At 40.2% G+C, this 15,263-nt stretch overlaps 1 protein-coding gene across 1 annotated transcript; it reads right to left on the reverse strand.

Moving 5' to 3' along the window:
• Positions 1 to 10,973: 10,973 nt before the first annotated feature.
• On the reverse strand, positions 10,974 to 13,285 carry LOC307124040 (serine protease 27-like). The gene is made up of 6 exons (XM_079813007.1): positions 13,153 to 13,285; positions 12,373 to 12,538; positions 12,001 to 12,281; positions 11,739 to 11,908; positions 11,338 to 11,563; positions 10,974 to 11,055 (listed from the first exon to the last, which is right to left on the reverse strand). The coding sequence occupies exons 1-5, from the start codon at positions 13,199 to 13,201 to the stop codon at positions 11,339 to 11,341; spliced, it is 891 nt and encodes a 296-aa protein (XP_079669133.1). The 5' UTR covers positions 13,202 to 13,285; the 3' UTR covers positions 10,974 to 11,055; position 11,338.
• Positions 13,286 to 15,263: the final 1,978 nt, after the last annotated feature.

Genomic DNA, 15,263 nt, shown 5'->3' on the forward strand with positions numbered 1-15,263 from the left:
AAACCTCATTTCTTTGATCAAACTAATCACTTCACCTTCTTTGAAACTCTATCAAATGCCCTTCTTGACAAAAAAAAAAAAAAAAAAATCAGTGAGTTTTACTATTCAAAATTATTCATAAAAGTACCGTACTTGCTCAGCTAGATGGCAGGTGCATCTTGGGCCTAGCTAGCATATTAGCTTAGCACATCATCAAAACACAACAATTTATGAGATTAAAACCATGTTTTTACTCCAAACTTACTTTATATCACAAATTGAGCGTTTTAAATAACCCTCTGTGATCTCATGTGGCTTCGGGTCAAAAAAATGAGACAAAAATATATAAATTTACAATATTCTGCACAATGATAAAAGCTATGTCTAAGATTAGCATTGCATTAGAAATATAATGTATTATTATGAAAATACTCAACTTGGCTTGAAGAACACAGATAAATCATATATCGTTGCAATTGTGTGTTTATTGTCTCCAAAACGTCTTTATCTGCATGTTACAGCGATCTCTGGAAGCTTTGTTTAAGTACAAGATTTGCTGGAACGTCAATATATGTAGGGGAGGCCATACGTCCGGCCATTGCATTTTGGCCGGACAGTCCGGATTTTAAGCCCCCTGTCCGGCGTCTGGCGCTGCCTCAAGCTGGACACTCATTTGTCCTCCTTTTTGGAGTTCTGAGTCTGATTCGGCCTTTAAAACCCGCTCTAGAATCTTTATTGGGACGCATCAGCATAGCGTCTAATGCCGTAAGATCTCTGGTCAAACAAATGATTGGCTGAAAGCGGTGTCCAATAAATATCTGATATATCATTGGTTAAAAAAGCCATCAAATCATAACGTTAACATGCCGAGACGTCAGTCAGACCTCATTAATTCGTAATGGACAAAAGAGCACGAATTATATCAAAAAGCACACTGTGTCGCTGTGTGGACATTAATAGTCAAGGGAAAGCCGCCATTGACCGACATGCCAGCACGGAAAAACATAAAAGTAACCGACGAGCCGCAGGTAGGCTACGTCTTCCCTTAGGTAATTTTTTTGAGAAGCAACATCACCTTAGGATAACAAAATCTCCGCTGTAAAGTCTATCACCAGTCATATTGTATAAAAGAAATACATAAATAACCAAATAATCTGACACAGTGCCAGAAAACATTACATTTCTGGAAACAACAGAAATAAATAAATACATAAATAATGAATGAATGCGAAAAATAAATAAATATAGTTCTTAACAAAGCCAGAGCTGCTGTAGAGGGTGAACTTATTTTTTAAGAACTAAAATGTCTATTTATTTTTTGCATTTAGTTTATTTATGTATTGTTGTTATTTCCAGAAGTCCAGAAATTTTATTTTTTCTGTCACTGTGTCAGATTATTTGTTTATTTATGTATTTCTTTTATTTCCAGAAGTCCAGAAATGTTATGTTTTCAGGAACTTTGCAAGACAGCTGCATCTCAGTGGTCAGTTTTTGAAACGGACATCACAATGTCTTGAATAAGTAAAAATACTGTGAACAAACCCTTTTTTGCCTCTTCTGTTACACATCAAGACATATCGTAGATCAAATGGTCTAGAGAGAAGCAATCGAACTTCAGGGAGAACAACTAGTCTGTGAGTACTGTTTACATTTTCTTAAGTGATCTGTAGTTCAGCTGTTAGTCAGAACGTTGTCTGTGTGGTGTAGTTGGTTGTCTGTTTGTTGAAAGTTTGTTAGTCACGTGACCTCACGCGAGCCGAACGCGTTTCACTGGGAGTAGCCATCTGTATTCAATAAGGACAATTAACGTGAGTATAAGTGAGCGGTTCTCCGCGGCAGCGGAAGCCCTTGTGTGAAGCCCTCATCGTGTGAAGCCCGAGGAGTGTAAAGACCATTCGACTCTACTCTGCGCGACTCCACTCGAGCAAGGACACGACAAGGCACTTGAGTATAGCTTTCCTTCTACTTTGTCCACTTTTGTGTTTTGCTTGTTTTGCTTGTTGTTATTTGTTTGGTTCTCTGACCCGTATTCACTAGGTGCTTCCAAATCGCTACTATTACCTCAAACACCCGCAAGCCACACTCAGCACGTTCTAGACGCTGTAATCCTAATAATCTGCGAAGTGTACCTATTTCCTCTACTACATTAATGTCCATTCCAATTGGTCTGTGGAATTGCCAGTCTGCTGTAAACAAAGCAGACTTTATTTCATCTTTTTCCACTCATTCACATCTCAGTCTCATGGCTCTAACTGAAACCTGGATCAAACCAGAAGACACTGCCACTCCTGCAGCTCTCTCAAATAATTTCACTTTTTCACACACCCCACGCCCGATTGGGAGGGGTGGAGGTACTGGTTTGCTCATCTCAAATGATTGGAAATTTGAGCCCATTACATCGCTATCTGGCAACCGCTCTTTTGAATCACACTCAATCACTATCACTCATCCTGCTAAAATCCATGTTGTAGTTATTTATCGCCCTCCAGGTCAACTGGGTAACTTCTTGGATGATTTGGATATTTTCCTCTCTCACTTCCCTGAGGATGGCACTCCTCTGGTACTGCTCGGTGACTTCAACATCCACCTTGATAAACCCCAGGCTGCAGACTTCACCACTCTTCTGACCTCATTTGACCTTAAGTGAGTATCCACTACAGCTACTCACAAATCAGGTAACCATCTGGACCTGATCTACACACGCTGCTGCTCCACAGACAACACTTTAGTTACTCCACTGCACACCTCAGATCACTTTCTCATCACTCTTAACCTCATACTGACTCCGGACACAACACACACTCCCCCACAGATCACCTTTCGGCGTAATCTACGCTCGCTCTCTCCCTCCCGTCTATCCACTATGGTTTCATCCTCACTCCCTCCACCTGCTCAGTTCTCAGCACTAGACACTAACAGTGCTACTGACACTCTTTGCTCCACTCTAACATCTTGCTTAGACAACCTCTGTCCCCTTACATCCAGGCCAGCCCGCACCACCCCCTCTGCCCCCTGGCTGTCTGATATTCTCCGCGAACATCGCTCTGGACTCCGGGCGGCAGAGAGGAAGTGGCGCAAAACTAAAAACGCTACTGACCTAACCCTGTATCAGTCTCTTCTCGCTTCTTTCTCTACTAATGTCTCCACTGCTAAAACTACATACTACCACAACAAAATCAACAACTGCTCTGACTCTTGTGCACTTTACAAAACATTCTCCTCGCTCCTTTGTCCTCCTCCTCCCCCTCCTTCATCAACTCTTACAGCTGATGACTTTGCATCATTCTTCACAAACAAAACCTCCTCCATCAGCAGTCAATTCTCCACACCACAAACTGACACACACATCTCAACGACCATCACACCCACGCTTCCCTCCTTCTCTCTACTCTCTGAAGCAGATGTCTCCAAACTCATCCTTTCCAATCATCCCACTACCTGTCCGCTTGATCCTATCCCCACCCACCTCCTTCAGGCCATTTCTTCTTCTGTTACTCCTGCACTCACTCACATTGTCAACACCTCTCTTCACACCGGGACCTTCCCCACAGCATTTAAGCAGGCTCGGGTAACCCCACTGCTTAAGAAACCCTCTCTAAACCCAGCACTTTTAGAAAACTACAGACCGGTATCCCTTCTTCCTTTCATTGCAAAGACACTTGAGCGAGTGGTGTTTAACCAGCTGTCTACGTTTCGTGAACAGAACAACCTCCTGGACATCAACCAATCCGGCTTCAAAAGCGGCCACTCAACTGAGACTGCCCTGCTCTCGGTTACGGAGGCACTCAGACAGGCAAGAGCGGCTTCCAAATCCACAGTACTTATCTTACTGGATTTGTCTGCTGCTTTTGACACAGTTAACCACCAGATCCTCCTGTCAACTCTCATGAAGATGGGCATCTCAGGAACTGCTCTCCAGTGGTTCAAGTCTTACCTCTCAGGTAGGTCCTTCAGGGTGTCATGGAGTGGTGAAGTGTCTAAGTCACATCATCTAGCCACTGGCGTTCCCCAGGGCTCAGTGCTTGGACCACTTCTCTTCTCCATCTACATGTCATCACTGGGATTGGTCATTCAGAAACATGGCTTTTCCTATCACTGCTATGCCGACGACACTCAACTCTACTTCTCATTTCAACCAGATGATCCATCGGTTGGTGTTCGTATCGCTGCCTGCCTAACAGACATTTCTGCCTGGATGAAGGAACATCACCTTCAACTTAACCTTGCAAAGACAGAACTGCTTGTTGTCTCTGCCAACCCAGCACTTCACCACAATCTCTCCATTCAGCTAGGTTCATCAACCATAACTCCGTCCAGGACAGCCAGGAACCTTGGAGTTGTGATTGATGATCAGCTAAAATTCACTGACCACATCACTGCAACAACCCGGTCCTGCAGATTTGCACTATTCAACATTAGGAAGATTAGACCCTTCCTATCAGATCATGCCACACAACTCCTGGTCCAAGCTCTTGTTCTCTCCAGACTGGACTACTGTAATGCTCTTCTAGCGGGCCTTCCGGCATGCACTATCAAACCCTTGCAACTGATCCAGAATGCAGCGGCGAGGTTGGTCTTTAATGAGCCGAAGAGAGCGCACGTCACGCCTCTCTTCATCAGTCTGCACTGGCTGCCAATAGCTGCTCGCATCAAATTTAAGGCACTGGTGCTCGCCTTCAAAGCAACCACTGGCTCTGCACCAATATACCTAAACTCGCTCATTCAGACCTACACACCCTCCAGGAGCTTACGTTCTGCTAGTGAACGACGCCTTGTGGTGCCATACCAGAGAGGCATGAAATCGCTCTCACTGAGCTTTTCCTGGGCTGTTCCCACCTGGTGGAATGACCTGCCTATCTCAATTCGTGCGGCCGAGTCTGTAACCATTTTCAAAAAACACCTAAAGACACATCTCTTCCAGCAGCACCTGACCAATCAAGAATAGCACTTATCATTCTATTCATTTTCTGTCTGTCTAATTTATTTAAAAAACAAACAAAAAAAAACTGTCCTGTGTGTTCTGAGCTAGATTAACTGAGACTTGCTACAGCACTTGCATACTGTTGCCCTTGACTGTTCTAGTTGCTTCTTTTAGTAAGTAAGTAAGTAAGTAAATTTTATTTATATAGCACATTTAAACATAGCAGAACTATCCAAAGTGCTGAACAGAGTAAAAGGAAATATACATATAAAATAGAATAGAAACAAGGTGAAGCTAGACCAAACAAACAATCTGACAGAAGTATAGTAATATTAAAATGCCAGAGAAAATAGATATGTTTTCAGTTTTGATTTAAAAATATTAATGGAAGGTGCAAGGCGGATGTCCAGGGGCAGTTGGTTCCAAAGACGGGGGGCAGCAACAGAAAAAGCTCTATCTCCCTTAGTTTTAAGACGAGAGCGAGGGATTGATAAAAGAGCCCTGTCCGAGGATCTTAAAAATCTGAATGATGACTGAGGAGTAAGAAGATCTTTAAGATAATGAGGAGCTTGATCATTAAGAGCTTTAAAAACAAACAACAAGAGCTTAAACTGAATTCTAAAATGGATCGGTAGCCAATGAAGCGAGGCCAAAATTGGGGTGACATGATCATATTTCTTTTTCCCGGTCAAGGTCTCGTCGTCTTTTGCTCTTTGGTTGCTCGTCTTTTGCTCTCATTTGTAAGTCGCTTTGGATAAAAGCGTCTGCTAAATGACTAAATGTAAATGTAATGAATAGAGTAGGCTATTTCAGAATCACTGTATCACGATACCATCGAAATGATGGACAAAATTGTATTGTAGTTGCGAGTACACCAGAGTCCTGTGCAATTATTCTTGCCTCACTAAATACCGCAAAGTGTCTTCCTTTTTGGTGTTATGGAAATGGCCACCCTAAATATATGGCTGTTGAACACGAGTCCCGTTTGTGGACTAAATACTTCCAAGTAATCCAAAGATCTTACTTAAATATATTTTTTCACATACAGATGCATTTATTTGATATTCAAAGAGTCATTTATATTCCTGTAGGCCAGCTGCCATGTCCATTGCATCTTGGCTAGTGAGCACTTCGTCGGTCAGAACTCAGGAAGTAGACGACGAGACCTCAGCTTCTTCATTCTCATCTACTGCGTGGATGTTCTGCAAGGGCCAGTGGAAGTTTTCAGTTGTAATGAGCAAAAAGAAAGAAGAACAAAAAAACATTACCTAAATAAAGATTTATTTTGATTCATTAAAATGACTGTGTTGTAATTGCTCCTGTATTAGGTCACTCTCACTCTCAGTTCTTTCCAAAAACGCCACTCAAGTTTGAATGTCCTATTATCTTCTCATTCACAGAGAACACAAGCAATACAAGTACAAGGTTAGCAAGACTAGCACCTCGTGGTAACATTTCGTAGAAACCAACACTTTTTCTAACCTCTGCCACTGTCTGAATCTCTGGTGAAACCACATTAATGCCCTGTGGGACTCACTTAGGATACTCCAAACTTTAGAACAATACATGAGAATGAGGTTAAGAACAAATGCATGTGCACACACACGTGTTGTGAATAAGGTGTTGTTTCCTTAAGACCTCCTTAAGGGCAGTGATGGCTTCTGATAATAAATATTCAATATTTTGATCACTGAAAGCTTCCTTCACCAGATCCATCATCAAAGTGACAGTAATATTTGAATGTGTTCAGTGCTTGCTCTGCAGAGTTTTGCAGATTATAATTATTATGGTTTTGTTTTCAGTCGTCAGTAAGTGTGAGTGAAACGTCACTTCATCATTGTGTATCAGACATCGCCACCTTGTGGAATAAAGGTGAATTGCAGTTATTTCGTCATTATAGATTCATTTAATTTTGTGCAGAAAAAAAATACGTACAATCTTACACACCTCGGGTCGTTAGCGACCCTATACAATTTTGAAAAAAAACTAGTGGAAAAACAGGCATTCAATTATAATTTTATTATTTTTTTCTTGATATATTGTTTAGAATGGATTGATTGAGGAATACTAAGAAGGTTGATGTCTAACTTAAAAAAAATTATGATGAGGGCAGTGAATGACGTCTTGGGTCGCTATTGTATCGTAACTGATCTGAGACAGAAGGTAGAGGGTCCAAACGCAGCTTTATTGAAAGGGTAATCCACAATCGTAGTCAAGAGTTCAGGCAAGGTCAAAACACAGGCAGGCAGTCCAAACAAACAAACACAACAAGGCAGGGAACACAGGCAAAAAGAGTACCCCAAGAACAGGCAGGTAATCCAAAAACCGACAGCCAAGAAACCAGGGCGAACGCTCAGAGTTGCAGTTGTTACACTATACAAGACTATGCAATGAATGACAGAATGAACATGGTTTATATAGGCTGAGGTAAATGAGACACAGGTGTCTGAAAAAAAGGATTTATGGGTAATGACAAAGGATTATGGGTAATGTAGTCTTTGATGGAGTGCCCTCAGGTAGTGATCAGGCACTCTCACTGGTGGTCGTGATAGCTTAGACCCGAGGTATGCATTTAAGGGTTAACCAGTTGTGGTAAAGTGCCGTAACGTTAGGCCTGTATTGTGTTTAGAGCAGTTCAATGCCTTCGTATAAAAGCTACCAGAGGAATTGTCAAGAAAAGGAAAGGCAATTTTCAGACTTGATTTGAAAGGGATGGAGATGCAATGTGAAGTGAAGATACTGTACGCAAAGATCCAGTACAACGGATTTCTAGATGAGGTTTGTGTAGACTTTTTATTGTCTTTAGACACACAGGCAATTCTTTCACATAGTCATTCTTTAGCAGATCCCTCGTTAGTTTAATTCATAGTGTTTCTGTTTCTGTTTCATAGTGTGACAGGACTTAACTGCCGCTGTATTGTGCTTCCCCTGCATTCTCATTATGGGTTTGTATTTTGTTTTATTAAGAGTTTTTATTAATCATTATGAATGTTAAATGTTGGTAAAAACACATTTAAATTTAAAGTCTGAGGAAACACGTTGATAGAAAAAGATGGTTGCTGAATACCCCTTCAAAGATGTTTATTTTATTTTATTGAAACGAAGAAAGTTATCATGGATGCTATAATATCAGTACACAGAATATTTCCAACATCTTTCCTACAGCTTGCTAATAATATTTTAATTAAGTATTTATCCTTGTCTAAAACATTTTCTGGTATTTTGCCTAAATATAATACCCTAATACAGTGGTTCTCAAAGTGTGGTACGCGTACCACTAGTGGTGCTCAGGCTCCCTCTAGTGGTACGCAGAGGAATCACTAAATTAAAGTTGCTGTAAAGGCGATTCTAAAATTGGTTTCTATTCTAAACACATTATAAATGTTAGAAATGTATTGCTGAAACATGTTACAAACACTGTGAACTGTGTTGTTCTAAAACAGTGGCTCGATGACGCACTGGACAGTCCCTCCAGAAAAACGCGATTATGCGATCGCGTGATTTAACGCATAATCAGCCAAAGTCCGCATATTCATGCGGGGGCCGCATTTTTTCAAATACGCCGCATTTTCGCCGCATAAATTGCCTATTTCCGTGTGCAAAATATGCGGGGCTATCATGATTTCATAATCCCCGCATTTTTGTTGCAAAAAAAGTCATATATATTAGCAGAAAGTTGAAAAATTTTCGTTTACTTCACACAAGAGCCGCCATTTCCGCCTATTGCCATGGGAACGTTTTGAAGTGACGTAATTACCCGACGTGAACGTCATTGAAAAGCTTCAAACCCCGTGGAGAAACCATAGATACCGGTGAAACTATGATGAAGCACAAACTCCCATTGGCCAACAAAAATAACAGCAAAAGAGCAAAGCAGTTTCCCTGTGTGCTGACTGATTTCAAAACACAGCATCATGAAGCTTTGAAGCGTTATGAATCAATGAGTCGATTCAGCGGTTTGAAGCGTTATGAATCAATGAGTTGATTCAGCGGTTTGAAGCGTTATGAATCAATGAGTCGATTCAGCGGGTTGGATCGCCAAAGTCACGTATTTCAGCAGTTTGACACGCGATCCGAATCATGAATCGCCTCGATGATTCATAGCATCATGATGCTGTGTTTTGAAATCAGTCATCACTATATAAGTCGTTATTTAGTTTTTTTTGCACACAATAACTATTATCGTCGCTTCATAAAGTTATTGTAGAACCACTGTAGTGAGATGGACTTTGTAACTTTAGTCTTTAGTAGGCTACCTTTTATGGGTCTTGAGAGTGTACATTGTGCCAATGGAGGCCTTTCTGAGCCATCGGAATTCAACTAAAATATCTTAATTTGTGTCCAACAACATAAAGGAAGTCATTAATGACAGAATTTTCATTTTTAGGTGAACTAACCCTTTAAGAGATTGCACTTTGTGCATTGGAAGCACTCAAATGTCTGTTTTGTATAGCGACATCTGTAAAACAGGAAGTTATTTATTAATTTTTTCAGAAGTTGTAGCATATTCCTTTTGTAAAGCTACAGAACTTGATTGACTAAATGTTTTGTAAATTTGAGCCATTATTAAGGTCTTCAATAAAACAAGATGAGAACTTAAATATTCCAGCACTTTCTGTGATGTAGTGCTTTTTTTCTCTTTCTCATCAAACCGCAGTTTTTGTTCCCGCAATTTTCCCGCAGTTCCCGCAATTTTATCGCATAAAATTGCATAAATATCCCGCATTTTTCATCGCATTTTTTAAGAAAACGTGGCGCATAATCAAGGATTTTTGCCCGCAACAATCACAAAAAAAAGCCGCATTTTTCTGGAAGGACTGACTGGAGCCACTGAGCCTGGCCCCTCCCCTAACACTATAACAACTAACGTTAGAGTGCATTCACATCAGTTTGCCCGTTCAATCGCGCGTTGCTGTCACTACCGCTAGTTACTGCAGCCTACAGTTAGCTAGCTAATTATGCCTTCATCACGTAAATGCATATTTATAAAAGCTTATAAAACAAAATCGTCGATATCAAGAAGAGGTGGATTAATTTTGTGAACAGCTGCCTTGATCACCACCAACACCTGCCTTCCGCCATTGATCATCCGGTGCCATTGTTGCGGTACGTGCCACTGCCCAGTTGTTTTGTGTGCTTACTGCAGCTTTCCCGCTAGTGGGCGTGGTTTCAGCGTTTTTTTTTTTTTTTTATCATTTAAATTTGGCACGCATTTAATAACACATTTTTCTGTGGTGTGACAAACTCAGAACAAATATTTAATTTTAACTTTACAGGGACTTTAAATATAAATTAATGTTAAAACAATACATTTTAATTTCATCTTTATTTGAGTAAAGTTTTTATATTTAAGTACAGCACAGCTTTAATTTAACTTTACAACACATTTTAATTTAATCATTATTTAATATTTTAGTGTTAATGTACAAACTGTGTATTTACAATGTTAAAATGGCTGACAACAATAAATATTCCTATTAGGAATAAACTGCCTGGTTTTTGAACTGTGCAGAGCTATAGAGGAATAGTTAGGCCTACTACACTACTGTATTTTAATGTTGGTCATTATGGTGGTACTTGGAGAGACAAATATTTTCTGAGGTGGTACTTGGTATAAAAAGTTTGAGAACCACTGCTCTAATAGATAGATAGATAGATAACACAGAGTTTACCCATTGAATGCATTTTAAAATGTTTACATGATATAAAAATAAACCATTTTCAATGAGTATATATAGTTCTTGATTTATTTGCTACCAAGTATATGCTATAATTTTATAGAAATGTCTGCATACGGATTGTCAATGAAAGTACAGTAAATGTACAGTAAATCTACAGAATATCCATTTTAGAGTTGAAGGAAATGTCCGTAACTATAACGGAAAATGTACTGGTAATTTTTTGCCAGTATATTATCCAGTGTTTTTTTTTTTACAGTGTACATTTATATTTAAGCCTACTTGAGATATGTCAGATATATTGGAGAATTTCACCTTTTCACCACTACAGAAAGATGAGAAATTACTTAAATGCAGCACAGATACAATGTAATAAATATGCAGAAACCAAAATAGAGTTCAAAACAAATATTTTATTTCTTTTCATTAATTTGGAGAGAATCCTTTGGCTGCCAGGAATAGGCCCACTCCTTTCCACTAAAAACAGAAGGGAATTTTTTTCTGTTACTGGTACTTGATGGGTGTTTCCAATAAACAAAGCACACATCATTACATTTCATTTACCATCTACAGTTTGTAAACAAAACAGACACCCACACCCTGATGCCAGTTTTGTATTGTGCCTAAGAATTGCAAATCGTGGCCCTGTGTGTGTGTATATCACTGAAGAATGTGCTTGTTAGGACCCACATTAGCAGCACAAATAGCATTTAGTAAATACTTATGTCAATGATGTATAAGTGAGAGAAAGAATCTTACTTTAGCCGACAGAAGAGCATGGGAGGTTTAAAGGGACAAATGTGGTTGTGAGGGTCTGATCTGAAAAGATCCGGATATTGGTTGTAATCCATTCCTCATACTGTGAGACGCGGGTGTATACACCAGGTCTGTTGGGTTTAGCACAGCCACAACCGAAGCTGGTGATGCCAGACTGAACCCACTGTTGTGAACAGTCCTGATTCATCAATGGACCTCCAGAGTCCCCCTGCAGACAGAGAGAGAGATCGTGTTTTTCAGTCACTGGTTTTGCTTTTTTATGCTATTTAACATTAAACAGAAATACAAACGGAAAAATCAAGTATGAGATGTTTAAAGATATGTGAATTTCAGGAAGACAGTATTTGTGTGCCTAATGAGTAATGATGATCTGGTTGTTGTACCAAGTATGTGTCTACACCACCAGTAGGAATGCCAGCACAAATCATATTGTCAGTGATTATTGCATATTTCTTCAGCTGGTCGTAGCACAGAACATTGTCCACCACGAAGACAATGGCCTGCTGCAGAGTCTCAGGATAAGGTAGATCCTTTGGACACGTGCAGAAGAAGCCTACAAACACACACCATCATAATAATAATCAATTTGTGATATTAGGAGTAGATGTCTTTATCTGGGTAAATTAGTCAAATGTGAATGCGTACGTCTAGATATAGTTTGTCCCCAGCCTACGATCCAGCTTCTGGTGTCAGAAGGGATGACACTGTTCATGGATGCCAGATACACTGGACTAATATAGGGAGTAAAGGTGACTGAAGAGGACAGGTGCAGCAGAGCGATGTCATTGTCACCGGTGTTTGTATTATAGGCGTGGTGAGTGTGGATGCTATTGACACCTCTCCCAATTTCTTGGGCATTTATTAACTGCTGTGCCCAAATTCCCAAGTACACTTGTATTCTGTGCACTTCAACAGTAAATGTTGACCTTTTGGGTGAAAGGAAAGAAAAATAAACAACAATATTGCAATCAAAAGGGCAGGTTTAAAATCTGTGTATATTGTATGTGTGTCTCTAACTCAATGAAACAGTGAGCCGCCGACAGCACCCATTCACTGTTAATGAGGGAACCTCCGCAAAAATGGCCGGCGTTCTGCAAGTGCACACTAGCCATCCACGGCCACAGCCCTTGAACCGTATCAACACCACCCACAACACGAGGAGGTCGAGGGCCATGAGCACAAGCTGTGAAAAAGAAAAAGATGGAATGTTACTGAATGAAATGTCGACCCAGGACGAATAGCTAAAGGACTGTGAAGCTGTGAACCATCTACACCATCTGTGTTTGATCATTGTTCTAAATCCAATCTGGACGTAATCTTTGGCAAAAACATGATTTTCTCATTTTTTTGCTCTAAAATGTTGCTTTTTCATGAAACTTACCCACATGCAAGGGTTTATAAAAAAAAGAATGCATGACGATAGAATAAAACGTTTGTGTGTGTGTTTAAAATATTGTGGGGACCATGAAAATTTTGTGAAAATGATCGAAATGCTGCCGCTGACAGGCAACTTTTTTCAAAAATGCTGGCAGGGAAAGAGTTAAAAATATTCAAAGTGCCTGTTGATATTATTTAATGGATCAGCGCTGTAAACAACCAACAATGAACAGTTGTATTTTTATTAATTAATGTTAACTAATGGGACCATATTGTAAAAGGTTTCCCATTTTTGCATATTCCACAGAAAAATCACTTACATCTTGAGACGGAGGGAGTCTTTATATTCAACTTAAAAACAGAAGCTTCCATGAACATGACAGAGTGGTAGAGAAACAAAATTTGAGACTAAGATCTTACCTTGCACAAATATGAGCAGGGTCAAAGTCGCACGCATTAACTTCCACATCTTCACGCAGACTCTCTCTTCACTGGCAGGATGGATGTCTATGGTAGTTTGCTCCTTCGAGTCTCTCTCAGTTCCTTAAATAGTGTCTCACTTCTCTAATATCTCTTCTTATCACTTGTCGTTTGTCACACCCCTTTTCATTTTCCTACAATCATCTTTTATTCCTCATATTATTTCTGCTGTTAGTACAGAATTTAGTTTGTTATTATCTGTTGTCTCATTCCACAAATGTAGTGAATTAGGCAATGGGTGTTCTGTTAACAGATGCTTTATTACTGCTGAAACTTCTGAAAAGGTAATAGTGATGCAGGCCAGACAATGAACACATGACAAATTATGCAAATACACAAAAACTGCATCGTAGAGATATGAACCAAGCAAAGATAAGAAAGATACGTTACTAAAACGCAATGGCAGTACTGCTGTGCCAACACACTTTATTGGGATGGAAATAATGCGGTTTCCACCGGGGAACTGGTAACTGTGGTCCTGCTATCAGAGTTTGGGATGAGGCGAAGACTCAAGAGCAGAGAGCTTTAATGTGCTGTTTTCTGAAGAAACAATTAAACAAAACCTCAACAAAAACCTCTCCAAAAGGGGAGAAAACCGTACAAGCAGACAGCAGCAGGACTGGAGTGCGACACGGCAAGCAGGCAGGACAAGAAACTTATCTGAAACAATGTAGAGAGAAGCAGGAAAAAAGAAACTATAGCAGGTTTCTGTGTGCAAATGCTCAAGTAATTATTTCCATACAGATATTCAAATGTGCAAATGAGTGCCCCACTAGGTCTACTGCTTTAAGTAGAAGTACACGAAGACTGGAGCATCTCAGAAAGGAAATGTGCAAGGGTATGGGTAAGGGTTATGGGTAATGGACATGACAATGTTAATGTATTTGGTCTTGGCAGAATAGATCTTCTACGCTGCTGCTGCTGCTGCTGATTATTATTGAAATCGTTAGATTTCTTATTATTCCGCTCTTGAGTCTATGACAGCCCATAGAACCGCTTGCGGGAAAGTTGTGAAATTTGGTACACTGATATAGGTCAGTACCTATAGTAACCACACCAGTCTCTAACCGATTCCCTCTAGCACCAACACCTGTCCAGTTTCACTGGTTTATGCTAATAACCCTTGAACCATAAGGACTAGAAACAAAATTATTTTCCCTCTGATTCCTCATGGCGATTCGATACCCTATGATGTCATGAACATTTTCCCGCCATTTAGAATTTTCCGAAAAACCTACTTTTGCAAGCTCCTCCTAGGCCATTGCCCCAATTTTCATGAAAATTGAACCAGATCATCTTCAGACAGTGCCAACAAAAAGTTATGGAATTCATGTTTAGATTAGTCAAATTGTTTTCGATAAACGCGCAAACACACTTTACGAAAATACACTTAAGGCTATATCTCTGCAACGCTTTATTGTATTCAAACCGAAGTTGGTACATGTTATCACAAGCATGACCTGAGGCAACACGCAGCGTTCTTCGAAACGGCTAGTCCGATCGAGATGAAACCAGCGTCAGAAGTTTGGAAAACATAGGTCGATAACTATACGCTAATGCCCAAATGTCAAAATATTGATAGTAAGGGGGAGTAAAATCCAATCAAAGTCAGGTGTCAGTCATTTTTTACGTGTTTTTTCATATAAATGTCTATAACTCTGTGGCTAGCAGCGAGGCGAGGTACCATGAGAACGGGCCGGTGGCGAGTGGTAACGAGTGCCAGCTGCGCGTCACACCGGTCTCGTCTCACAGAGGAGTGACAGGAGCATAAAAGGAGGAGCGACGACAGTGCAAGACGTGAGAGGACAAGGCCTGGAATTTATGTTGTGTTTTGTTCACGTTTTGTTATGTGTGTGTGCGTGGCAGTCGTCCATGAGGGGCTGCCGCTTTTACTTTCATTTTGTGTTTATTTTATTATTAAATGTTGTTGAACGTTCGCCGGTTCCCGCCTCCTTCTTCCCACACGAACAAACATTACTACAAACTCCAAAACGAAATGAGATATTTTCACCAAAATTGACACACACATGTATGGGCTCACTCCGAGGACG

Source organism: Gobio gobio, assembly GCF_949357685.1.
Source record: "Gobio gobio genome assembly, chromosome: 1".
NCBI classification, from domain to species: domain Eukaryota; kingdom Metazoa; phylum Chordata; class Actinopteri; order Cypriniformes; family Gobionidae; genus Gobio; species Gobio gobio.